The sequence below is a fragment of the Pelophylax lessonae genome (assembly GCF_965119305.1).
Source record: "Pelophylax lessonae genome assembly, chromosome: 1".
Taxonomy (NCBI): Eukaryota; Metazoa; Chordata; class Amphibia; order Anura; family Ranidae; genus Pelophylax; species Pelophylax lessonae.
Genome location: NC_138768.1, coordinates 329,073,908 through 329,099,656, shown reverse-complemented (window position 1 = coordinate 329,099,656; position 25,749 = coordinate 329,073,908). Strand labels below are relative to the sequence as shown.

The 25,749-nt window shown below is 43.3% G+C and overlaps 1 protein-coding gene across 2 annotated transcripts; it reads right to left on the bottom strand.

The window, feature by feature from the left end:
- Positions 1-2,364: 2,364 nt before the first annotated feature.
- HAUS4 (HAUS augmin like complex subunit 4) lies at positions 2,365-20,584 on the bottom strand. 2 transcript variants are annotated; one of them, XM_082262416.1, is made up of 9 exons: positions 20,559-20,584; positions 11,555-11,694; positions 8,342-8,473; positions 8,127-8,261; positions 7,954-8,050; positions 5,322-5,467; positions 5,090-5,220; positions 4,925-4,993; positions 2,365-2,703 (listed from the first exon to the last, which is right to left on the bottom strand). In XM_082262416.1, the coding sequence occupies exons 1-9, from the start codon at positions 20,581-20,583 to the stop codon at positions 2,520-2,522; spliced, it is 1,059 nt and encodes a 352-aa protein (XP_082118542.1). In that variant the 5' UTR covers position 20,584; the 3' UTR covers positions 2,365-2,519. The 2 variants fall into 2 exon arrangements, with proteins under 2 accessions (XP_082118542.1, XP_082118543.1); XM_082262417.1 differs by having other exon boundaries at positions 5,322-5,461.
- Positions 20,585-25,749: the final 5,165 nt, after the last annotated feature.

Here is a 25,749-nt window from a genome sequence, read left to right as displayed (position 1 = left end):
TATTGCTTTTTATGCACTACAAATAAAATAAGGGCATAGGAATTCGTTCAAATTTTTTTCAAATTATAGTCCGACACCCAACAGTGTCTGACAGTGAACTGGCCCCTTGTTTAAAAAGTTTGAGGACCCCTGGTATAGTGTATGGCCAGCTTTGGAAGAATAAATGGCACCTTATGATGTAAGCTATACAGGTAGCAATCAAAAGATCACACTCCTGTACGCCTGATCTTTACAAGATGCGACTTGTGTAGCTCACTCCATAGTGATCCATTTGTTTAGCAATCATTTGTTATGCCCACAAATGAATCACTGGTGGTTAGAACAGCAGGATACAGCTACTAAATGTGTAGCTCCAGCCAATTCAGGTGGATGCCAGCAAGTAGTTACATCTGTCAGTAGCAAGAGATTAAATCACCCATGTCAGCACTGCTGGACAGCGTAATACTTTCATCACAGATATTAACCACATACAGTTACCTGAATATAATGTTTTTCTCTATAGTGCACCAATAATCCTTATCACAAAACAGAACATCCAACAGCAGTCCATACTAATGGCCGCCAAGAAAAAAGCAACATGGTAAATAAATACAGAAATTATAAAAGTATGGTCACTATTTAACCCTTTCACTGCCATAGAAATGTACATGTGTTTCCTTTCCCCTTCCTATTGGCAATTTTTGTCTGTCCTTATTAGAAGGCGGATTTGATTGGCAAAGCAATCATAGCTGAGTGGGCTTTTGTCTCCCCATATCAGTCCCTGCTGTGCTTACTTCTGGGGATGCCAAGTTGTCCCCTAGCCAATCCAAGGATTTTAAATCCCCAATCTTCTCTGTGCAACACTTCTGGGATGGACCAGTGTGATTCTGATTGGTCAGTGCCGTCCCAAGAGAAAAGCAATATGGTAAATAAATACAGAAATTATAAAAGTTTGGTCACTATTTAACCCTTTCACTGCCATAGAAATTTACAGGTTTCTCCTTTCCCCTTTCTATTGGCAATTTTTGTCTGTCCTTATCAGAAGGCGGATTTGATTGGCAAAGCAATCATAGCTGAGTGGGCTTTTGTCTCCCCATATCAGTCCCTGCTGTGCTTACTTCTGGGGATGCTAAGTTGTCAGTGTCCCCTAACCAGTCCAATGATTTTTAAATCCCCAATCTTCTCTGTGCAGCACCTCTCAGAAGGACCAGTGCTATTCTGATTGGTCAGTGCCGTCCCAGAGCATCACTTAGGTCCATCCTGGAAGCGCTGCAGAGATGAGGGAGAAGAGAGGGGGCTTTACAACATAAAATTTGGGTGCATTTTCTTGCTAGAGAGTCGGAGGTGCTGTTTATAGCCACCCACAGGAACATGGCTGTATACCGGTACATTCGCAGACATGCATACGTTTACAGATATATGACCCTGAATGCATACTGTCTGCATACTGGGGCATCGTGCCGTATGCCTGGTTGGGTTTATGCAATAACTGGTGTATACCCATGTACATCCATTGTTGGCTGTACACAGCACCTGTGGCTCCCAAGCAAGAAGATATGCCCAAATTTTACAGCTGCAGGCTGCCATATGCATGAGGCCTTATAAAAGGTCTTGAGAAAAGTTACCAGTAGCTCTTAGACATTGCACCTATAGTAGTGCCTTTAATTGTAGTACCAAGAAATATGGTTTAACAGATAAGATAGCACCTCTTACAAGAGAAAGCGTGAAGCCTGACATGTCAGGCCTCCCCTTTCAAAAATGCAGGTTCCCTGGCTGTCATCTTGCCCTCCTATTGCAATCCTACAAAGCAAGAACTTTGAACTGTATAGAAAAGGACTTTCAAGACTTTACTGATCTGCCTACTTATTCTAGGTCAGTGAATCAAAGTGCTGAAGCCTAGCAATTAGCATTTTCAGAAGTAGGCTATAAGCAGCAGCCCTGTTTTTTCACACAGTACGCTGGCACAGCACAGTGGCTAGCAATTCTGCCTGGCAGTGCTAGGATAACTTGTTCAAATCCCCAACCACAGCACTACCTGCCTGGAATTTGCACGTTTTCCCTGCGCCTGCTTCCATTTCCTCCCACACTCCAAAGACATGCTAGAAGGTAAATTGGCCCCAGTATATGTATGAAGTTAGGGACCTTAGATTGTAAGCTTCTTGAAGACAGGGACTGATGTCAATGTACAATATATAAAGGTTAAGTGCTGCATAATTTGACAGCACTATACAAGTAGCTCTAATAAATATTTTACTGTTACAATCTGCATATAAAACGAAAAAATAAACATTTCTTTCATAGTGCTCATTTACTGATCCAAAAGTCTTTTGTGTTGCCATTCGGTTGAAAAAAAAAAAAAAAAAAAAAAAGAAGAAGAAAAAATTTTTCTGAATATACGCCAGCTTCTACTAAAACAGCTTCCATATAACATCATATGAAACAAGAATTTCACAGCAGCTCAGATATATCCTCTATTAACAGAAGGAAAGCCTTGTCGATTTTTCTTCTAATGACAGTCCGCCCACTCAACTTCATTTTGCTCAGGGTAACGTCTTGCTCAGCTCTTGAATTGCCCAGCGATTATCTTTAATTTTATCCCGAAGGCGAGTATATTCCTGAACTAGCTCCTCAAACTTTGTGCCAAGGAACTCATATGAAGAAAGAATCTGCTTCGATGCAGCTAGTTCATTCTTCTCCGTCTTCACTGCAGAATCTAAACTAGACCTGTAGAGAAGCAAAGACAGTTGTGAAGATAGTACAAGTATTGCCATCATTTAAAGTGTAAATCCTAACAATGAACTTCTTTTAAAAAGGTAAATATACAATTGAAACAGTTGGGTAAGTTTTTTTTTTTTTTGTAATAAAAAAAAAGGAGGGGGGGGGGGGAGGAGGAGAACATCCTTGCCAAAAATACAAATCTGTCCTTTATCCCTTGCATACTTCCAGTGTTACTTTAAAAGGGTCTGGATTAGTCTTACTGGTTTTTATCCTAAATCTCAGAATGTTTTAGAGATCCGAGAAGGGCAGTGGTTGTATAATTTAGCAAAAAGGAACCAGGCAGGGCTAACACCACACACAAAAAAAAAAAACCTGTGTTGTCAGTTTTCAAAGTTTAAAGCAGAACCAAACCCATATTTAACCATTTACCAAAACAGTAATAGTCAAAGCATGCTGCCATGAAGGATAACGGTTACAGTTGCTTATTTCCTCAACTGAACTGTCAAGCCATCAAATGTCTGTAGTCTTAAATGATTACGTGTAGCATCATGGCAAATGCAGATCCGACATAAACCAAGATGGCAGCTTCCTTGGCTGTAAAGGACAGAAGGGTTTAGTTCCACTTTAGAAGTCAAGTCCATTTCAACAGCCATTTTTCCTTGAAGGGTCTTTAACCACATCCCGCCCGCCCTATAGCAAATTGACGGCGGGATTGTAGTTGTATTATCCTGACCGGACATCATATGACGGCGGCAGGATAATACAGCTCTGCGTGCCCCCGGGGCGATCGGTGATGCGAGGTGTCAGTCTGACTCCCTGCATCTCCGATCTTGGTAAAGAGCCTACTGACGTAGGCTCTTTACCATGTGACCAGCCGTGTCCAATCACGGCTGGTCACATAGTAAACAGGAAGAGCCGTTGATCGGTTTACAGGCACGAGTAAAGGAGCGGTGGGGGGGGGGGGGGTCATCACTGGTAATCAGATGATTACCAGTGCACACCCTCGGGGGGGGGGGGTTGCCACTCGAACCACCGGGGATGCCCACCCATGACCCCAGGGATGCCCACTATGGCCACCAGGGATGGCAATCAGGGCTCAGGGAGCTCCCCTGTGCCCTCCCGATCAGTGTCGCCCACCAGTGCCTCCCCATCAGTCAGCCAGTCTAGTGATCAGTCCCACAGCAGGCGAAAGATGGGCCGCACTTCGGCTCTATTCTCGGGAAGAGGTCACATGACGTCCTCGCTGAGCAACAAGGTTCTCCCCATCCATCATTTTACAATGATGTGGGTGGGAAGCAGTTAAAATCCAGTAATACGCTGTCTCACCCTGCTCTGCACATGCCCAGTTGCTCTCCAGTTTTAGGCACTGCCAATTTAGTAGAGGCTGGTCTGCTGACAGCCTTAAAGCAGAATTAAACCCTCCTATCCTTTACAGCCAAGGAAGCTGCTTCGGTTTGATCTGCATGCCACCACTGCCATGATGCTGCACATGTGATCAGTTATGACACCAGCCATTTGAGGGTTGACAGTTTGGTTGAGTGCAAAAGCAAATGTGACAGTTAGCAATCCTGGCATTCCAGGAATGGAACGTTTTTTTTTTTTTTAAACCATTAAATCGATGGTTTTAGTTCAGCTTTATGATTTACTGCTGTTCAGGGGCTCTGGGCTTCAGCAAAATGGCAGCCTCCAGCAAGAAGAAACAGGAGCAATACTGGAGGCATTTTACAGCACACACCAATTTTGGTAGCAAAATTATTAATGTGGAATGTATGTTCCTTGCTAAAAGAAGATCATCATCAAGTTTTTATGGGTAAAGTTCCGCTTTACCACACACTTAATAGAATCTTAAAGTGGTACTAAAGGCTCAAGGCTTTTTACCGTCATGCATTCTACCTTTTGTGTGCAGCCCCGCCCCCTACTTAGCTAAGCTCCCTCTGATCCAGCAAGGTTCACGATAGCCTCGGCTGTTCCGGGAATCTCCCTCTTTATTGGCTGAAACAGCAGCGGGAGCCTATTGACTCCCACTGCAGTCAATCACAGGCAATGAGACAGCGGCTTTCTCTGGGGGCACTGCTCGAGGGGGGGGGGGGGGGGGGGGGGAGCCAGGAGTGCCGACAGGGATCCGAAAAAATGAGGATCAGAGCTGCTCTGTGCAACTGCACAGAGCAGGTAAGTATAGCACGTTTGTGATTTTAAAAGAAAGTATTACTTTAATATTATGACTTACCTGATGTACTTATGAACATCAACTTTCTCCGGGGTGTAAGTGTCAGCGAGAACTTGCAGTTCTTCTATTCTACGCAATTTAAAAAATATAAAATGACTGTGTTAAAGAGAAGTAAAATGTCTCAATCACCATGCAACGGCACAAAGTGGTCACAGCATATCTTACCGAAGCTTTAAGAATAGCGCATTACTCTTGGCTTCTAAGTATTCGGCATTCATGCAATCAATTTCTGATTGTGCTTGAAGACGAAGATCAGAGGCAGCTTGTCTGAGGACAGAAAGGCAGCGCAAGAGCACCTTAATATAAAAAGTAAAAAAGATAAGGAAATTTACATGTGTCCACTGACATATATTGGTTCTTAAAGCCATAGAACTCAAGAAATACCCAAAACACGCACATGAGGGTACATTTCCTGCTGCCTTTCCAGCAATGCTCCTATTTCTTGGTGCTTCTCCTCCTCAGTCTGCAATCTTCTCTTTTCGTCTTCCAATGTACTGGCCAAACGCAACGCTTTTGCAGCCCGAAGGACTTCACTCTCTTCATCTGAGGCAGAAAGGGAATACAAATAAAACAGAATGAAATTTAGAAGCTTGGAACAAAAAGCATTTCTGTGTCCTATCTGGCCATATACCATGGAATCTAATCAGTAAGGAAACTGCTAAAGTAAAATTATACTCAGAAATACATGGGCTGTTATTGCTGTCCACTCCTGCTTAGTTGGTATAGTTACGCAATGGTTTCAATACTTTCCTATTAACTACAGAGATAATTCGCAAAGAATCCTGACCCGTCTCAAACTCCTTTACCACCTCTACTTGTTCCAGTCCAGGGACTCAAAGTAATAAAGCTAGAGACAGCCAGGCCACTAGCAAATATGGCAGGATTTGCATCTCTCTCTGTCCAGGTTTTCTTTGCATTCTCATGACTTGGCAGTCCACGCTTCGAGCAGGGTTTCTCAACCAGGGTTCCATGAAACTCGAGGGTTCCTCCAGAGATAACTAGGGGTTCCTTGAGGAATTTCTGCCTCTCAGAAAGTTCCCACTGACATCATTGATCTTTGTAGCTATCTATAAAAGGGGGGAACTCTTCTCAATGACCACAAGTGTAAGGAGCATTCTTCCCACTGACCATCACACTAATGTATCATGAGTTGTAGATATAGTAAATTATTGGCAGGGGTTCTCCAAGCCTGGAAAGATATTTCAAGGGTTCCTCTGTGTTGCAAAGGTTGAGAAATTCTGCCAAAGTAGATTTGATACTAATTAAATGTATGCATGAAAGTCTATCATGGAGTTGCCATTTGTGACCTGTACTTCTGAGGCTGGGTTCACACTTATGCGAATAGGATGCGGTTTTCCCAAAATCCAATTTGCACGACAGGACACTGACTGGCTGTCAATGGAGCCGGTTCTCACAGCTCTGGGGCAGCCCAGGTCCGCACTGGAAAAGGGTCCAAGTGCGTCTTTGGCTCAGTTTCAGGTCCAAATTCAGGCAAAAATTCAAACCCGATTCACATCTGAAACAGAGAACAGGGACGCACCAGACCCCCTACTGCGAGACACAGCTGCAGCTAGTGTGAACCGGGCCTGAAAATGCTAGCTGCCTCCCTGTCATCCTCTTGCTTCATTGCTTTTAAGTCTGTGACGCAGGACAAGTCAGAAGAGAAGGACTTCTGTTTTTTTTTTTTTGTTAATCTGCACGCTATGCCAATTCAGAGAGGTTGATTTACTAAAACTGGAGAGTGCAAAATCTGGTGCAGTTCTGCATAGAAACCAATCAGCTTTTATTTATTTTTTTGTAAAAGCTTAATTGAACAAGCTGAAGCTAGAAGCTGATTGGCTACCATGCACAGCTCCACCAGATTTTGCACTCTCCAGTTTCAGTAAATTAGTTTGACAACTTCTATTTTCTGAAGGAAGTCAAAATAGACAAAGTTTGTGTTTCTCTCATGACATTTGTACTTTAACACCTTCACGCCTGGTCTATAGCAGAATGATGGCTGGGCAGTGGCTTTGCCATCTTGAATGGATACATAACGTCCTTCGCATCGCGCCGCTCCCCTGGGGGTGCGCAGCGATCGGTGCTGACCCGTGTCCCTTCGACATAAGCGCATCACTAATCAAGGTAAAAAGCTAAAGACGTTGGCTCTTTACCATGTGATCAGCTGTGTCCAATCACAGCAGATCACATGTAACAAATGCCGGTTATCGGCATTTCCTTTCCTTAGCGCTGTCAGTGTCTGAGGAAAGGAAAGCTGACAACCGGCTTTCCAGTTACAGGGGACATTTACACTGATAATCAGGGCACTGATCATCAGTGCAGCATATCAGTGAAGAAGAAAAAATTACTTCTTTTTGAAATTGTATAAAATAAAAAAAAAAAAAAAAAAAGTTTTTTTCCCCCCTCCAACATTTTCAGCCTTTTTTTTTATGTATTTATTTAATACCACCAAAAGATCTATATCATATAAAAATTGTATATGGGTACAGTGTTGCATGACCGCGCAATTGTTATTTAAAGTGCTACAGCGTTGAAAGCTGAAAATTGGCCTGGACAGAAAGGAGGTAAAAGTGCCCGCATTGAAGTGGTTAAGATACATTTAAGGTTTTATTTTGAGCTTCCCGACAGGTTTAATTCACATTAATTGAAATCACTCATTGACATGACATCCCTTACTAGAATTTCCTGTTCAATCCAATAACAAGTCATTTACAAAAGTAGAAAAAAGATTTTCCCAAAACTTCTTCTGCAGATCCTTATTAGTGTCTTCTAGGACCAACCACAACAAATGGGCTAGGATGCTGCTTTGCAATAGCACAGTTTTGGCACCCTAAAAGTGTAGCTCGTAAGACCTGATGCTTTTATACAAAAAAAAGGGACAAAACAAGGACAAAGGTTTTCCATGACCTGCATTTATGGTCACTTGTTTTTAGATGGAATCACAGTCACACCAAAATGGCAAGTGCTGGAATTTTATACCCACCCGTTTTAAATTAAAAGGATTACATAGGTAAAAAATGCAAGCACACCTGTCTCAGGCTGATGGAATGACAAGAAAGTGAAACATTTCTTCCGCAGAGCCTCCTCCAGCTGCTTATGTAGTCTCTCTCGTATCCAGAGAATATCCTAAATATACAGAGGGTGGTCAGTCATCAAAATATAAAACCTAAAATTTAGTCTTAAGATTTTCATCATATTATACCGTGTTTGAAGGTAGAAGGTTGAGCAAATCCTGTTTCTCCAACCCAAGAAGAGATATAGATCCTGCATCATTATTGGAAGGCAGGAGGCCTGAACACTGCGTGACCAATAAACATTGCTGTAGCCCATCCAGAAACTGTACAAAGAAGGCAAGGATGAGACAAAGAAATATGGAGACAATGACAGATGAAACATAGCAAATGAAATGAAAGCTACCTTGTTCTCCTCATCAGTTGTCTTGCCTTCCTGCTTCCTGACCTGTAAATCCAGTAACATCTCCTGTATCAGTCTGTGAATGACTTCTGTTCTCAACCACACCTTCCTCTGCAGCCGTAGCTCTCTTTGCACCTACAAAGACATGGCAAAAATGTAATTCCTACCAAGGAGGTGGTTAATAAAGATCAAATCCCATTCACATATAGTAAGTATGATGCACAGTTGCTATTCATTTATGAATTACATTCAGCCATTTCATTATTGCCCCTTCATTTGTCTGATTAAAAGTGTATGTTACCCCAATATTTCATATTCTTGATATGCGTCTGCTGTACCATGTACTTGTGTTTAAAAATGATCCTGTGCTGTTTGTATTGCTTCCTTTGTGTGAAAGGCCTTGTGATCCTAACTAGACCCCCCTGCTTTGCGATTTCAAACTGGCCACGCTAGGCATGAGAGCACATCTACCTAGCATAGTAAGCTTTCTGGCTGTGCTTAGAGAAAATCCTGCTTGTCCTCCAATGGCCAAGACTTGTGCTGATATGCCCCCTGCACAGTTCTTCACTGGGAAGATTACTGTTCTCTCTCTCTGCTTACAAGACCCCCTGCAATCTCCACACCTACTTCTCTATGGACTGTGGAAAATGTTGAATTTCATTTGGAAATCAAGGTCTGGAGGAAGAGTGGAGGCACAGAATCCAAGTTGCAGGAGGTCCAGTGTGAAGTTTCCACAGTCAGTGATGATTTGGAGAGCCATGTAATCTGCTGGTGTTGGTCCACTGTGTTTTGTTAAGTCCAAAATCAGCGCAGCTCTACCAGGAAATTCTAGAGCACTTCAGGCTTCCCTCTGCTGACTAGCTCTATGGAGATGCTGATTTCATTTTCCAGCAGGAGTTGGCACCTGCCCACACTGCCAAAAGTACCAATACCTGGTTTAATGATCATGGTATCACTGTGCTTGATTGGCCAGTAAACTCACCTGACCTAAACCCCATAGAGAATCTGTGGGGTATTGTAAAGAGGAAGATTAGAAACACCAGACCCAGCAATGCAGATGAGCTGAAAGCTGCTATCAGAGCAACCTGGGCTCCCATAACACCTCAGCAGTGCCACAGGCTGATCACTTCCATGCCATGCAGCAATTCATGCAAAAGGAGCCCCGACCAAATATTGAGTGCATACTAAACTGTACATACTTTTCAGTAAGCCAACATTTCATTGTTAAAAATCTTTTTTTTTTTTTTTTTTTTTAAATTGATCTTATGTAATATTCTAGTTTTTAGAGATACTGAATTTTGGGTTTTCACTATCTGTAAGCCATAAACATAACAATTAAAAGAAAGTGTGTAATGCATCTATATAAAATATATGAGTTTCACTTTTTAAATTAATTTACTGAATTAAATTACCTTTTTGATGATATTCTAATTTAGGAGACACACCTAAATATACACACTATATTATCAAAAGTATTGGTACATCTGGCTTTACATGAACTTAAATGGAATCCCAGTCTTAGTCCGTAGGGTTCAATATATTGCAGTGTTAATTTTGTCGACTGAAACATTTTCGTCGACTAAATTAACACAATTTTAGTCGACCAAAATACGACTAAAACTAAAACAATTCAGATGACTAAAATACGACAAACTAAAATGGCATTTTAGTCAAAAGACTAGAACTAAATCGAAATTTGCTGCCAAAATTAACACTGGTGCATGCTCAAAGCTTAATACCATAAATAATAACATATTCGATTTTTCACTCCAGGACCAGCAGTAGTATATAATGAGTTTGGAAATTGTAGAGAAATGCTTAAATAATGCATTACAAATTACAATTGAACTACACCCATTCCATTATAGATGACTAAAATGAGTTTTAGTCGACTAGAATGTAGGACGTTTTAGTCGACTAAAATGTACTGGAGTTTTAGTCGACTAAGTACGACTAAAACTAAAACACTTGCAGAAGACTAAAATGGGACTAAAACTAAAATGCCATTTTAGTCCTAAGACTAAGTTGAAATTTGCTGCCAAAATTAACACTGATATATTGGCCCACCCTTTGCAGCTATAACAGCTTCAAATCTTCTGGGAAGGCTGTCCACAAGGTTTAGGAGTGTGTCTATGGGAATGTTTGACCATTCTTCCAGAAGTGCATTTGTGAGGTCAGGCACTGATGTCGATGAGAAGGCCTGGCTCGCAGTTTCTGCTCTAATTCATCCCAAAGGTGTTCTATTGGGTTGAGGTCAGGACTCTGTGCAGGCCAGTCAAGTTCCTCCACCCCAAACTCACTCATCCATGTCTTTATGGACCTTGCTTGGTGCACAATCATGTTGGAACAAAAAGGGGGCCATCCCCAAACTGTTCCCACAAATGTGGGAGCATGAAATTGTCCAAAATGCCTTGGCATGCTGACACCTTAAGCGTTGCCTTCACTGGAACTAAGGGATCAAGCCCAACCCCTGAAAGTAATCCCACACCATAATCCCTGCTCTACCAAATGATTTGGACCAGTGCACAAAGCAAGGTTCAAAAAGAAATAGAGGAGAGAGTTTGGGCTGGAGGAACTTGACTGGCCTTCACAGAGTCCGGACCTCAACCCTTTGGGATGAATTAGAGCAGAGACTGTGAGCCAGGCCTTCTCATCCACATCAGTGCTTAACCCCACAAATGCGCTTCTGGAAGAATGGTCAAACATTCCCATAGACACTCCTAAACCTTGTGGACAGCCTTCCCAGAAGAGTTGAAGCTGTTATAGCTGCAAAGGGTGGGCCAACACAATATTAAACCTTACGGGATAAGACTGGGATGTCATTAAGGGTTCATGTGCACACGTGTAAAGGCAGGTGGATCAATTTCCTGCACCTTATTCTTTCCAAACAAGTGAAATATAAAAGTGATACATTACACTGGATCTTTGAAGATTCCTCATATCTGGATAAACAGGCCACTACACCAGGTCAAGCAGAATAAGATTTATAGACTGTAACAGTAGCCTTAGGTACCACACTGACTGATGGGCCAGCCTTTTCTGACACTGGTAGCAAACAATTTCTACTGCTTATTTCACCTTGGAAGAAAAACATAGGTGGACAGCAAAAACAAAAATGTAGTGCTACATGAAGCCCACTGTTTCTAGAAATCTTTATATGGATGTTACCATTGGTAATGGTTTGTAGAGCCTTCCGATAAACACAAGTTTGATTACCTCTTCCAATTCATGACTTAGGGTGGTGCTTCCACCACTTGGCTCCAAAATCTGACATAGTTCCAGCAAAAGTTTACTAAACTGTGGATTCTTCTCCAGATCCTCCTCCTCTAGTTGGAGCATTGGAAGATGACCATTTACTGAAAAATACAAGTAGTATAAAAGGCAATTAACAGATAGCGCCTGATGTCATTTTCTCTTCTTTGAAAACATGGGAAACACTGGGGGTTATTTACCAAAACTGGTGCAGCTCTGCATAGAAACCAGACTCCAGATTTTAGCCCAGGTTCACACTGAGGCCGTTTTGAAATCGTGCAAGTTCAGCTGACCTTGCACGATTTAAAAATCGGGGCGATTTCACAGACATCTGTGCAGGTCCCTACACAGATTTCTATGGAAATCGTGACCCCCCCCCCAAAAAAAAAATCTCCAAAAGTAGTACAGAAAAAAAGTTTTAGGAGTCGGTGTGGCGCCGTAAAGTTGGCGTCACACCGATTCAGACAGTGTCATTGCCGGCAATTGCCTCCGATTTGACATGTCAAATTGGACCAATGTGAATGTGGGCTCATTTTCAAAGCTTAATTGAACAAACTGAAGCTAGAAGCCGATTGGCTGCCACGCACAGCTGCACCAGATTAGGAGTGATCCAGTTTTAGTAAAACTCCATAGTTATAGAGTAGGCAAGGCTGAATAAAAACAATAGTCTATCCAGTTCAAGCTGTGTAGGTGTATGTGTGTGTTAGTGTCGGTAATTATTTCCCATATCCCTTTACGTTGCGTTCTATTCTGTATACGCCCTCCCACTGTTGCACACTAAAGCAGGCCATACATGGGTTGAATTCCGAAATAATTTTCCAATAAAAATCGTAACTAAGAATTTTCTTTCGAATTTCAAACTAGTGGGCTGCAGTAACATCCGATTTTCATGCAAACTAATTTGAGTGATCGGGCATGTTAGAAATTTTTTGGAAAAACAAAAAAAATTTGGAATTCATGATGGGAGAATCGTGCAAGAAATATAATCGAAAAAGAAATGTGCATGAGCTGTGACCTGGAAAGAAAAGAAGAAGATTCCTGGCCACGAAAATTATTTTCTGTAGCATCAGGAGGTGAAATTGAAGGCTTGGTTGGTCAAATTTTGAAATCAATGGTGGCACCATCGGATTGCAGACACACAAAATTTCTGATTTTCAAAAGAAAATTCATTTGGAATTCAACACATGTATGGCCGGCTTTAGCGAGAAAAAAGGCACACCCATCCAGGACAAGAATCTAAAGATGGGTACACACCACTACAGACAGCTCAGGTTGGAGCCGCTGTACTAACAATCCAATGTTATTACAGTGATCACCCTGCTGTTTTATTTTGCTGCCCCTCCACCAGAACACGCCAGTCAACGCTCTCTGCCAAAAAACGGGAGTTGGTCGGCAGACCTTTTTCGTTTATGCCCCTTTGCCAGACGTTGACCGAACGGTCGTTTCTACTGAACCTGGCCGACGCCCTCCGACATTCGGCTCAAGTGTACGGGGCTTAAAGCCTGCCATACATGGATTTCAGCACCGCACATTCCTCCATCCACACTGTTCAGTGTACATAGAGGGATCTAGTGACTTCCTAATCATATTGCCAGCCTAATCCTGGAACACTGAAGTGGCAGAGCAGAGGTATTTAACCACTTCCCACCCACCGTCCAATGATGGTGGAGCATTGCGGCTCTCACTCTGGGACGTCGTCATGACAGCACCCCAGAACGGCAGGTCTCGCGCGCTTGCGGCCGTGCCCTGCTCCTATCGCGTGACCCCGATCTTGGTAAAGAGCCAATGAGACAGCTCTTTACCCATGTGATCTGCTGTGTCCAATCACAGCTGGTCACACGTAAATGCCGAAGTGCCGTTTATCCACGCTCCTCGCCTCACACCGTCAGTGTGTGGCGAGGAGAGCAGTTTAGCGGCTCCTCCTCGAAAGGGGTGACCAGGACAGGTAATCAGGGCACTGATCATCAGTGCCCATCAGTGACCCCAATCAAAGCAGTGATGCTAGTCAATACCCATCAGTGCCTGCTCATCTGTGCCTATGAGTGCAGCATATTAGTGCTGCCTTATCAGCGCACATCAGTGAAGGAGAAAAAAGTTAATTATTTTCAAAATTTACTAACAAAACTAAGAAAAAAAAAAAACTTTCCAAAATGTTCGGTCTTTTTTTTTTTTTTAGTAAAAAATAAAATAAAAAAAAAAAAAAAACAGTAGTGATGAAATACCACCAAAAGAAAGCTTTATTTGTGTGAAAAAAAAAAACAATTTAATTTGGGTACAGCGTTGCAGTTGCGCAATTGTCATTCAAAGTGGGATAGTGCTGAAAGATGAAAATTGGCCTGGGCAGGAAGGGGGTGAAAGTGCCCGGTAGGCATTTGGTAATCCCTTTTCACACTAAGAGTATACAGACAAGATACCTGCGGTTATTAGTAAAAGCCACACAAGGCTTGACCGGGTCCCTTTCTTGGGCAGAACAGTCTACGATTTCATGGCCCATAACGGTCACCCCCTGGTCCAATGAGAGTACCCTTTCTAGCAAGGGAGGAAGTCTCACTGGATGAGAGATTAAAAAAGGTTTTGTATAACCCAGCCCTAGTAACAGAGACAGTATCAGAAAAGGATACAGTCAAAACTAAAGCTGGCTATACACTGTTTGAATTTTGGCCTGCTCCTGCGGAAGCAGCTGAATTCGCTCAGTAGGTGGATCTGTTCACCGCCTCCCCACCCAACATCCTTCACCTGAAAAATTCAAGAAGCTGCGCACAAATTTGTCATCTGCACAGCAGCTACATCCAATCATATGCAGCCACTGTTGGGGTATATGACAGTTGCTAAGGCTGGGTACCACAATATAGTAGCCACATTAGGAGATTCATTCATGCATGTTATATAAGGTGAAGGGAGGAATATGTTGAAATCTATGCGTTTATGGGCAGCATTAGTCAGTTAGGTTGCTGAGAAGTAGCAACTGGGGGGGGGGGGGTGCAGTAGGGAGCCTAGGCACCTGACACATCTGAAGATTCCAGTGATGGCTGTAGCTATCAGAGAAAATAAAGACTGGAATAAAGGATCTAGTAATATTATCACGGTTAAGCTGGCCATACAGGGAAGAAAATCCTGCTAGTTAAGCAGGTACTGGCTGAATTTTAAACCTTGTATGGGCACTTGGTTGTACAGAAGATGATCTACCGATCAGTGCTGCAGGCTGTAGCCTGCAATGCTTATCAATGTATTCTGATGGCAGGGAAATCCCCTGCTGCCAGAACACAATAGTACAGCGGGGTGGATTCCCCCATCCACATCCGCGTGTGTGGATGGGGGAATAAAGTCTGTTTTTTTTTTTTCATTTAAAGTGTAATCCTTAAAAAAAAAAAAAACCCTGTAAGACAAAAAGGCATAATGAGCTTGTATGCATCACATACCAGCCCTTTATGAAATACTTACCTTAGAACAAAGCCCCTGCAGTGCCGCCCGCTCACCGATAACACAGCAGACATGTTTAGCCATTCTTCCGGGTTCGCATCCTCTGGCCATCCGATTGGCCGGAGGCGCAATAACATCACTCCCGCGAATGCGCGCAGGAGCCGCCTTTTACGGCACAGGGCCCTGAAGGAACGGCACGGGCGGCCGTTCCTTCAGAGTGCATGCGCTGATGACGTCACTGGCTGCATGCAATGTAAATATCTCCTAAACGGTACATGTTTAGGAGATATTTACAGTACCTATAGGTAAGACTTAATATAGGCTAACCTATAGGCAAAAGTCATTAAGGGGGGTTTACAACCTCTTTAACCTGCTAGTGGAACGAAAAACACAGATTCACCTAAGGTCCGCCTTGTTTCCAAAATGCTGACTGTCTTGGTCTGACTCATGAGTCACCTCCATGTCGACTTTTTTTTCTAATCCTCTCACTGGGTTATCCTCAACAAACATATCCACATGCCCAGAATATTCAATGTTGCTCTGTGGTGATCCGCCACTGCACATGTGGTCCACAGTATCATTTTCCTTTCTTATGTCATAAATAGAAGAGCTCTTTAGATCATAGTTTAAACCCACCTGAGCTATTTATTGTAGGTATATCAAGCTGCTGATGTGTTGTGTGTTCAGAGATAGTATTCTGCATACCTTGATTGTAACAAGTGCTTATTTGAGTTACTGTTGCCTTTCTATCATCTCAAACCAGTCTGCCCATTCTCCTCTGACATCAAGGCATTTTCCTCCACACAACTGCTGCTCACTGGATATTTTCTCTTTTTCGTACCAATCTGCAAACCCAAGAGATGGTTGTGTGTGAAAATCCCAGTAGATCAGCAGTTTTTGAAATAGTCAGACCAGTCCGCCTGGCACCAACAACCATGCCACATTCAAAGCCACTAGGGCTGCAACTAACGATTAATTTGTCTGTCGACTAATCTATCGATTATTTTTACGATTAGTCGACTAATCGAACGATTATTTAAATTTTTTGTTTTTTTGCTTAATTTAGTGTTTTTTTGATTAGCTAATTAATCCTGTAATTAATACAGACCCCTCAGTAAGCCCCCCTCCCACTACAGACCCCTCAGTAAGCCCCCCTCCTAGTACAGACCCCCACAGTAAGCCCTCCCACCCAGTACAGACCACTTAGTAAGCCCCCCTCCCAGTACAGACCCCTCAGTAAGCCCTCCCACCTAGTACATACCACTTACTAAGCCACCCCAGTACAGACCCCTCAGTAAGCCCTCCCACCTAGTACAGACCACTTACTAAACCCCCCTCCCAGTACAGACCCCTCAGTAAGCCCTCCCACCCAGTACAGACCACTTAGTAAGCCCCCCTCCCAGTACAGACCCCTCAGTAAGCCCTCCCACCTAGTACATACCACTTACTAAGCCCCCCCCCCCAGTACAGACCCCTCAGTAAGCCCTCCCACCTAGTACAGACCACTTACTAAACCCCCCTCCCAGTACAGACCCCTCAGTAAGCCCTCCCACCCAGTACAGACCACTTAGTAAGCCCCCTCCCAGTGCAGACCCCTCAGTAAGCCCTCCCACCTAGTACAGTATGTACTGGGTGGGAGGGCTTACTGAGGGGTCTGCACTGGGAGGGGGGGCTTACTAAGGGGTCTGTACTAGGTGGGAGGGCTTACTGAGGGGTCTGTACTGGGAGGGGGGCTAAGTGGTCTGTACTGTACAGACCCCTCAGTAAGCCCCCCCTCCCAGTACAGACCCCTTAGTAAGCCCCCCTCCCAGTACAGACCCCTCAGTAAGCCCTCCCACCTAGTACATACCACTTACTAAGCCCCCCCCCAGTACAGACCCCTCAGTAAGCCCTCCCACCTAGTACAGACCACTTACTAAACCCCCCTCCCAGTAAGCCCTCCCACCCAGTACAGACCACTTAGTAAGCCCCCCTCCCAGTGCAGACCCCTCAGTAAGCCCTCCCACCTAGTACAGTATGTACTGGGTGGGAGGGCTTACTGAGGGGTCTGCACTGGGAGGGGGGGGGGCTTACTAAGGGGTCTGTACTGGGAGGGGGGGCTTACTGAGGGGTCTGTACTAGTGTACTGGGAGGGGGGCTTACTAAGTGGTCTGTACTGTACAGACCACTTAGTAAGCCCCCCTCCCAGTACACTAGTACAGACCCCTCAGTAAGCCCCCCCTCCCAGTACAGACCCCTTAGTAAGCCCCCCCTCCCAGTACAGACACCCCAGTAAGCCCTCCCACCCAGTACAGACCCCTTAGTAAGCCCCCCTCCCAGTGCAGACCCCTCAGTAAGCCCTCCCACCTAGTACAGGGCTTACTGAGGGGTCTGCACTGGGAGGGGGGCTTACTAAGGGGTCTGTACTGGGTGGAAGGGATTACTGAGGGGTCTGTACTAGGTGGGAGGGCTTACTGAGGGGTCTGCACTGGAAGGGGGGCTTACTAAGTGGTCTGTACTGTACAGACCACTTAGTAAGCCCCCCTCCCAGTACACTAGTACAGACCCCCCAGTAAGCCCTCCAACCTAGTACAGACCCCTTAGTAAGCCCCCCCTCCCAGTACACTAGTACAGACCCCCCAGTAAGCCCTCCAACCTAGTACAGACCCCTTAGTAAGCCCCCCCTCCCAGTGCAGACCCCTCAGTAAGCCCTCCCACCTAGTACAGTATGTACTGGGTGGGAGGGCTTACTGAGGGGTCTGCACTGGGAGGGGGGGCTTACTAAGGGGTCTGTACTAGGTGGGAGGGCTTACTGAGGGGTCTGTACTGGGAGGGGGGCTTACTAAGTGGTCTGTACTGTACAGACCACTTAGTAAGCCCCCCTCCCAGTACACTAGTACAGACCCCTCAGTAAGCCCCCCCTCCCAGTACAGACCCCTTAGTAAGCCCCCCTCCCAGTACAGACACCCCAGTAAGCCCCCCTCCCAGTGCAGACCCCTCAGTAAGCCCTCCCACCTAGTACAGGGCTTACTGAGGGGTCTGCACTGGGAGGGGGGCTTACTAAGGGGTCTGTACTGGGTGGAAGGGCTTACTGAGGGGTCTGCACTGGGAGGGGGGGGCTTACTAAGTGGTCTGTACTAGGTGGGAGGGCTTACTGAGGGGTCTGCACTGGAAGGGGGGCTTACTAAGTGGTCTGTACTGTACAGACCACTTAGTAAGCCCCCCTTCCAGTGCAGACCCCCCAGTAAGCCCTCCCACCTAGTACAGACCATTACAAGCCGATGTAGCGCCGCAAATGTGACATGTCTAAGTAGCTGGGTGATCGGGGGAGGATGGCGAATGTGTGTTGCGGCAGAAGCTGTGGCAGTACAGGGGTGCTGGAGACGGTCAGCGCTCACCTCTCGTCTCCGACGGAGCCCGGCGGGGGAATTTCACCCGGCCGGCAATGCTTCAAGCGGCGCGGCGGCCGGCCGGGGTCGTGTGACGTCATGCGTTGACGCATTTTCCGCACGTCGACGATTTTTTGTAGTCGACGAGTCGTGGCAGCCCTAACAGCCACTTAAATCCCCTTTCTTCCCCATTCTGATGCTCGGTTTGAACTTCAGCAAGTCATCTTCACCACGTCTAGATGCATTGAATTGCTGCCCTGTGATTGGCGGGTTAGCAATTTGTGTTACCAAGCAATTGAACAGGTTACCTAATAAAGTGGCCAGTGAGTGTGTCTATATACACACACATATATACATACACACACACACACACACACAAACACTGTACATATATAAATAAATCAGACAGATCACGAATACACCGCAAGGACAAGGACTGGAATCCAGACACTCCAATTTCCTGGCTTGCTAAAAGTGACAGCTCGCTCATGCTGTGCATTGCCATACATTTTCAAATGTTTTGGTGTCCAAAAAGACTCAAACAGGACGTGCATCCAGAAGTTCAGCACACGGGATGTTTTTTGACTTAAGGTCTACAGTTTTACTGGTACAGGGCGGCACCCTGCGCTGGATCACACATACATATATATATTAGCGATGCACCGAAACATCAGCCAAAAATGGCGGTGCATTTTGCCAAAAAAGGTGCCAATGATGGTGCAGAAAACGGATGCAATTTTGCTGTGCTTATGTCAGTTTTTTTTTTTTCCATAGGTCATGTGACTCAAAAACCCCATCAAAAACATAACACGGGTGCATTATTGCTGCGTTTTTATTGCATTTCAAATGGGAAGGTGTGTTTTTGGTCGTTTTTTTTTTTTTTTAATTGACCAAAAATGCAGCAAGCACCACAACGGACCAGTGTGAAGACATACATAGAATTTAAAGGGATGCATTTTTCTTGCGCTAAAGGTGCTGATAATGGCCGACAAATTCATATTCATTTAAAAATGGATGATAAACTAAAAACAAAAAAAAAAAAAAAAAAAAGTGTAGAACATAATTATATATATATATATATATATATATATATATATATAAAAATGCCATTTTAGTTTCGGCCAAGTGCATCCCGAATTTTTGGGTTTCAGTTGCAGCACCAAAATGCCACCATTCGTGCATCTCTAATGTAAAAGTGTTTCGACATTTCCACCGCGCCACCAGCTCCCTATTGCTGTGATCACACACAGCGGGAGCCTATCTCGGGGACGACGGACTCCATGTCTGCAGGCACCCGCTGCACAGAGACAGAATGGCGGTCTGCCTAGGTAACCAAGGCAGATCGCTATTCTGACAGGAGGGAAAGCATAGATCCTGTGTCTCTAAAGCAGAGACAAGGATCCATGTCTTCCACTAGTAAAAGCATCTTTCACACTGCAAAAAAAAAAAAAAAACACTGGCTAGGTGCACAGTTAACCCTTTGATCTCCCCTGATGTTTAACCCCTTCCCAGCCAGTGTCATTAGTACATTCATGATTCGCATTGCTGTGCACATCACATGCAATATACCATGAAATATACCACGATATACCCAAAAACGCATGGCATTCGCACCAAAATGGTACAGGACTCTTTTTTCAGTCCGCACTGGAATCAGATTGCATCTGTGTTCCCACCTATGGGATCCGATTCCTGCACCATAGGACAGTTTGCACTGAGATCTCAGAACCGATCTGGTGGGGGTAATCATTGACTTTTATTGACACTCGCAGTGTAAGCCAGTGTGCGATGCGGGAACCGGCACTGAATCGCAGGGTTTCCTGCATTGTGAACTGGGACTAAATGTCATGCAGTAAAGCCTCACTTTGTAAAAAGACCTAATCAGATGCATGGGGAGTGGGGGGGGGGGGGGGGGGTATTTTGGTTGCACGTGATTGGATGATGGAAGTCCTCAGCACCCAGTGTAATGCAGCTTCTATAGGAGGATGGTCTGGTGTTTGAATTGCTGTGCATGGAACATAATGAGTGTGGATGAGCCCAGAAGTTCTGGTAGTCATATAAAAAGGATCTGATCTATTCCATTATTATTAGAGTGCTCACACCCCAGTGGAAGGAAAAGAAAGTTGAGAAGTTGGTGTGCAGGTTGTTTATGTCTGATTGGATGTCAGTAAAGTGCTCACCATATTGCACAGTCCGGGATGACATGTTCACAGAGAAGATCTGAAGTACGCCGCCAATAATCAGAGCACCTGTACAAGCTATAGAGACTCCATAGCCGCCCGCTCCGATAACATTCGGTACACCCAGCACCGCTCCGATCGCTATTCCGCGGGAGATTTGTACGGCGGTGTCGCCCTTCTAGTGATGTCATTGGTAGGCGTGCTGGCTGTCAGGAGGTGCTGCAATCCGATCGCACACTAGAGGGAGCTCTCGCCTTTATCTTCTACAGGGAACATGGCCTCTGCGTTGGAAGTGCAGTTCTCTGTATAAATGACACACACCAATAAAAGACGACCATGAATCAATTTTATCTACTTTTCTCAGCACATATATAATGTACACACACACTGCCAGTGTTAAACCACTTGCCCTCCAGAAAAGTTTACCCCCTCCCCTTCGTGACCAGGCCATTTATTGCGATACGGCACTGCGTTACTTTCGCTGACAATTGCGCGGTCGTGCGGCAATGTACCCTAATAAAATCCTTTTTTTTCCGAACAAACAGAGCTTTATTTTGGTGGTATTTGATCACCTCTGCAGTTTTTATTTTTTGCACTATAAGAGTCCATTCACGCTGCCGCGACTTGTGAGGCGACTTGTGTGCCAAGTCGCTTGACATAACAAAAACAATGTTAATCAATGAGTGCCGTCTTAATTGGCACTACTGAAGTCGCTCCGACTTCAGAAAAGGATCCTGTACTACTTTGAGGGGACTTGTATCCGACTGTCCCATAGGCTTCAATGGGAGTTGCCTCCTTATCTTATTTGAAGCGACCTGTTATCCGACTTTCCATGAAGAAGAAGGAAAATTATTAGCCAGGCATTCCCCACTGGACTCCAGAACCAGAAAAAAAGATAATTTTTCTTAGAATTTTTAGTAGCACAGGGATGGGGCTCCACTCCTTTTACACCTATATGTGTGTATGTGTATATATATATATATATGTGTGTGTGTATATATACCCCTATACAGAAGTTCAGATGTCATGCCTGCCTTCAAAGACCCCCAAAAAATGCCCAATAAACGCCTACAACAAAAACACCCAGATGTAAAAGGAGCGGAGCCCTATCCCTGTGCTACTAAAAATTCTAAGAAAAATTATCTTTTTTTTCTAGTTCTGGACAAACAATCTTTTTTTTCTGGTTCTGGAGTCCAGTAGGGAATGTGGGGAATGCCTGGCTAATAAATAAAATGCCCAAAAAATGCCCAATAAACGCCTACAACAAAAATGCCCAGGTGTAAAAGGAGCGGAGCCCTATCCCTGTGCTACTAAAAATTCTAAGAAAAATGATCTATTTTTTTCATCATTTTAGGCCAATATGTATTCTACATATTTTTGGTAAAAAAAATCCCAATAAGTGTATATTGATTGGTTTGCGCAAAAGTTATTGCATCTTCAAACTAGGGGAAAGATTTATGGCATTTTTTTATTTATTCTTTTTTTTTTTTACTAGTAATGCCGATCAGCGATTTGGAAAGTTATAGCATCTACAAACTATGGGGTAGTTTTATTTATTTTATTTTTATTCATTTATTTGTTTTTTTTTTTTTTACTAGTAATAGCGGCAATCAGCGGCTTATAGCGGGACTGCGATATTGCAGCAGACAATTTGGACAGTAACTAACACTTTTTTAACTTAAATTACGGTATTTTTATTGTAGGTACATCAAAAATATACAGTAATACAAACGCTCCTAGTCCGACCGCACAGGGGCAACGACTGGAGACATAGAAAACAGGTTTACATACAGGCGCATATCATAAAATTAGAATATCATCAAAAAGTTAATTTATTTCAGCAATTCAACTCAAAAAGTGAAACTCAAATAGACTTATATAGATGAGTTACACACAGAGTGATATATTTTGAGCATTTCTTTCTTTTAATTTTGATGGTTATGGCTTACAGCTAGTGAAAACCCAAAATTCAGTATCTCAGAAAATTGGAATATTACATAAGACCAATCAAAAAACAATTTTTAATACAGAAATGTTGGCTTACTGAAAAGTATGTCCATGTACAGTATAGTATGCACTCAATACTTGGTTGGTGCACCTTTTGCATGAATTACTGCATCAATGCGGCGTGGCATGGAGGCGATCAACCTGTGGCACTGCTAAGGTGTTATGGAAGCCCAGGTTGCTTTGATAGTGGCCTTCAGCTCATCTGCATTGTTGGGTCTGGTGTCTCTCATCTTCCTCTTGACAATACCCCACAGATTCTCTATGGGGTTTAGGTCAGGTGAGTTTGCTGGCCAATCAAGCACAGTGATACCATGATCATTAAACCAGGTATTGGTACTTTTGGCAGTGTGGGCAGGTTCCAAGTCCTGCTGGAAAATAAAATCAGCATCTCCATGTCAGCAAAGGGAAGCATGAAGTACTCTAGAATTCCCTGGTAGAGCTGCGCTGACTTTGGACTTGTGGATCAATACCAGCAGATGACATGGCTCCCCAAATCATCACTGACTGTGGAAACTTCACACTGGACCTCATGCAACTTGGATTCTGTGCCTCTCCACTCTTCCTCCAGACTCTGGAACCTCGATTTCCAGTTGAAATGCAACATTTTCCAACATGAGCCCCAGCCAAGTATTGAGTGCATACTATACTATACTATACTATAGTATGGACATACTTTTCAGTTAGCCAGCATTTCTGTATTAAACATCCTTTGTTTTATTGGTCTTATGTTATTTTCTAATTTTCTGAGATACTAAATTTGGGGTTTTTACTAGTTGTAAGCCATAATCATCAAAAATAAAAGAAAGAAATGCTTGAAATATATCACTCTGTGTGTAACACATCTATATAAAATATAAAGTTTCACTTTTTAAATTGAATTACTGAAATAAATTACCTTTTTGATGATATTCTAATATTATGAGATGCACCTGTACACAGTATAGACAAAGGAGGGAGGGCCTCAAACAGGCATTTCTAACTTAAACAAAACATATATGTTTTTTGGGGAAAACCCCATAATTCCCAAGGTAGTCACATGAAGAAGTCACAGGACCCATGACGCAACGTGTAGGGTGGACCATACGGAAACTGGGAGTGACGCGACGGGACACGGATGGAGTGTCCCCAAACATGGTTTAAACCGAGGAAACAGTTTATTGCTATTTTAACTGTGAGTTGCTACTATTTGTTTAAATAAATGTATGTTACAATACTGCACCATGATGGCCCTTTCTTGTGTATGATCCTGAGCTCAAGGGATCGACATAAAACCACCACTGAAAGGAGTATATAGGAGATTCCACCCCACCTGCAAATAAAGAGGAACCAGCCCACTTGCGGTTTCCATAGCACACAAATTGGAGAACACAGACAGGAAGGAGGATTAAAGGCAACTTTAACCCAAATATACCCATATGCTCAATCGTATGTGGCTAGAGGTGAGAGGCTAGTACACATATAGGTGAAGTCACTGAAGAGCACGTATCGTGGGGAATCACATTTACTGAAGGTGGAGGATTCTTCCACACATTACTAAGAATCGCACCTGAATTTCTTCTCACCACGGAGATTCACCATTAAAAGACTTTCACACATATATAGAATTTATAGTCACACTGGAAAACTATATCTTTAAGTATAATTTTTGAACACAATTTGCACATAAATTAGCACTTTATCAACACTTTGTATTTGCACATATTTGCCTAATTTGCACAATAGAAATATAATATTTGTCACATTTAAGCACTTTATATTTTGTTTATGTGGCACAAACTGTGAGACGGTTTACACTCAGGCACTTTAAATAGTCACAGCCATTAAGATTGAATATCTTGAGCGAGTGTGATTCATTGATTATACGAATATTTATATGGCAATATTTATCTATTGTAAGAATTATTTATACGCTTATGTGTCTGCACTTAAGCACTTTAATTAATCACAGCACAATCAATATTTAAAATTGAAGCGGATAAGATTTTATTGAAGTATATGAATGTGTATGTACCCATTATCCGTGGTTTTATTTGAGATACAAGTTCATACCAATGTATGTGCCCTAAATAGGCTGATTTAATATTGTCTGGGAGCGCAGTACATATTTATTTATTTTTTGATACTTTCGCTGTATGGTCTTGGCCACCGTGCTGCAGTTCAGTTTCAGGGTCTTGGCAATCTTCTTATAGCTTAGGCCATCTTTATGTAGAGCAACAATACTTTTTTTCCGATCCTCAGAGAGTTCTTTGCCATGAGGTGCCATGTTGAACTTCCAGTGACCAGTATGAGAGAGTAAAGCCTCGTACACACGATCAGATTATCGATCTTGTGTCCGATTTTTGCTGCATGCTAGTCTCATATGGAAAGTGAAGAAGTTATTTTTATACCAAAATTCCCGTACGACAGAATTCAACTTCAGAAGTGATGTCATGTGTTGAATTGTTTTGTATATATTCTTTCGTTTCTGAGCATGCCTAGTCTTGCTCTTACGATTTTTTCGGACGAAAACTGTACTAATTAAAGGAAAATCGGAAGTTGTAATTATATGAATGGTTGTTGGATAGACCAGGATCACATGGTTAGATATCCCTACAATCCCGAATAGAACATGATAAATAAAAGACACAGGTATGGTACGATCCAAAGAGGAAAGGACCCTATCCACACCATAAAATAGGAGGGATGGTGGAGAGGGTATCAAAACCAGTGTGTCTGAGCATCAGAGATAATCACCACATATGGTAAGTAGAAAGGTATACACTCATTTTATTGATAAATACATAAAAAATTCATTTAAATAGATGAAATTCAACTCATGAACCTGACATCACACATCTCATAATGATTGCACAGGCACATGATATAGTAACAACCGAAAGGGACGGGTCTGACACGTTTCGCTGTGATAGCTTTCTCAAAGACCCCTTTGAGATCCCAGGTTGACTATTACAAGAGAGAAATACAAAACAATGAGTTAAGTTATTACATACAAAATCATTTCTATTATCCAAAAACATCATTTTATAAATACATTAGATGCTCACCAAAGTGCAAGTGCTACCAGAGTGAGATTATGAGTCCAGGGCACGAGCCATCCACCAAGCGCTCCAGACGGTCAAACGGTTTTACCACGTAAAGGCACCCGGGTAAATACCCAGGCCCCACAAAGGATGAATGCCGAGTC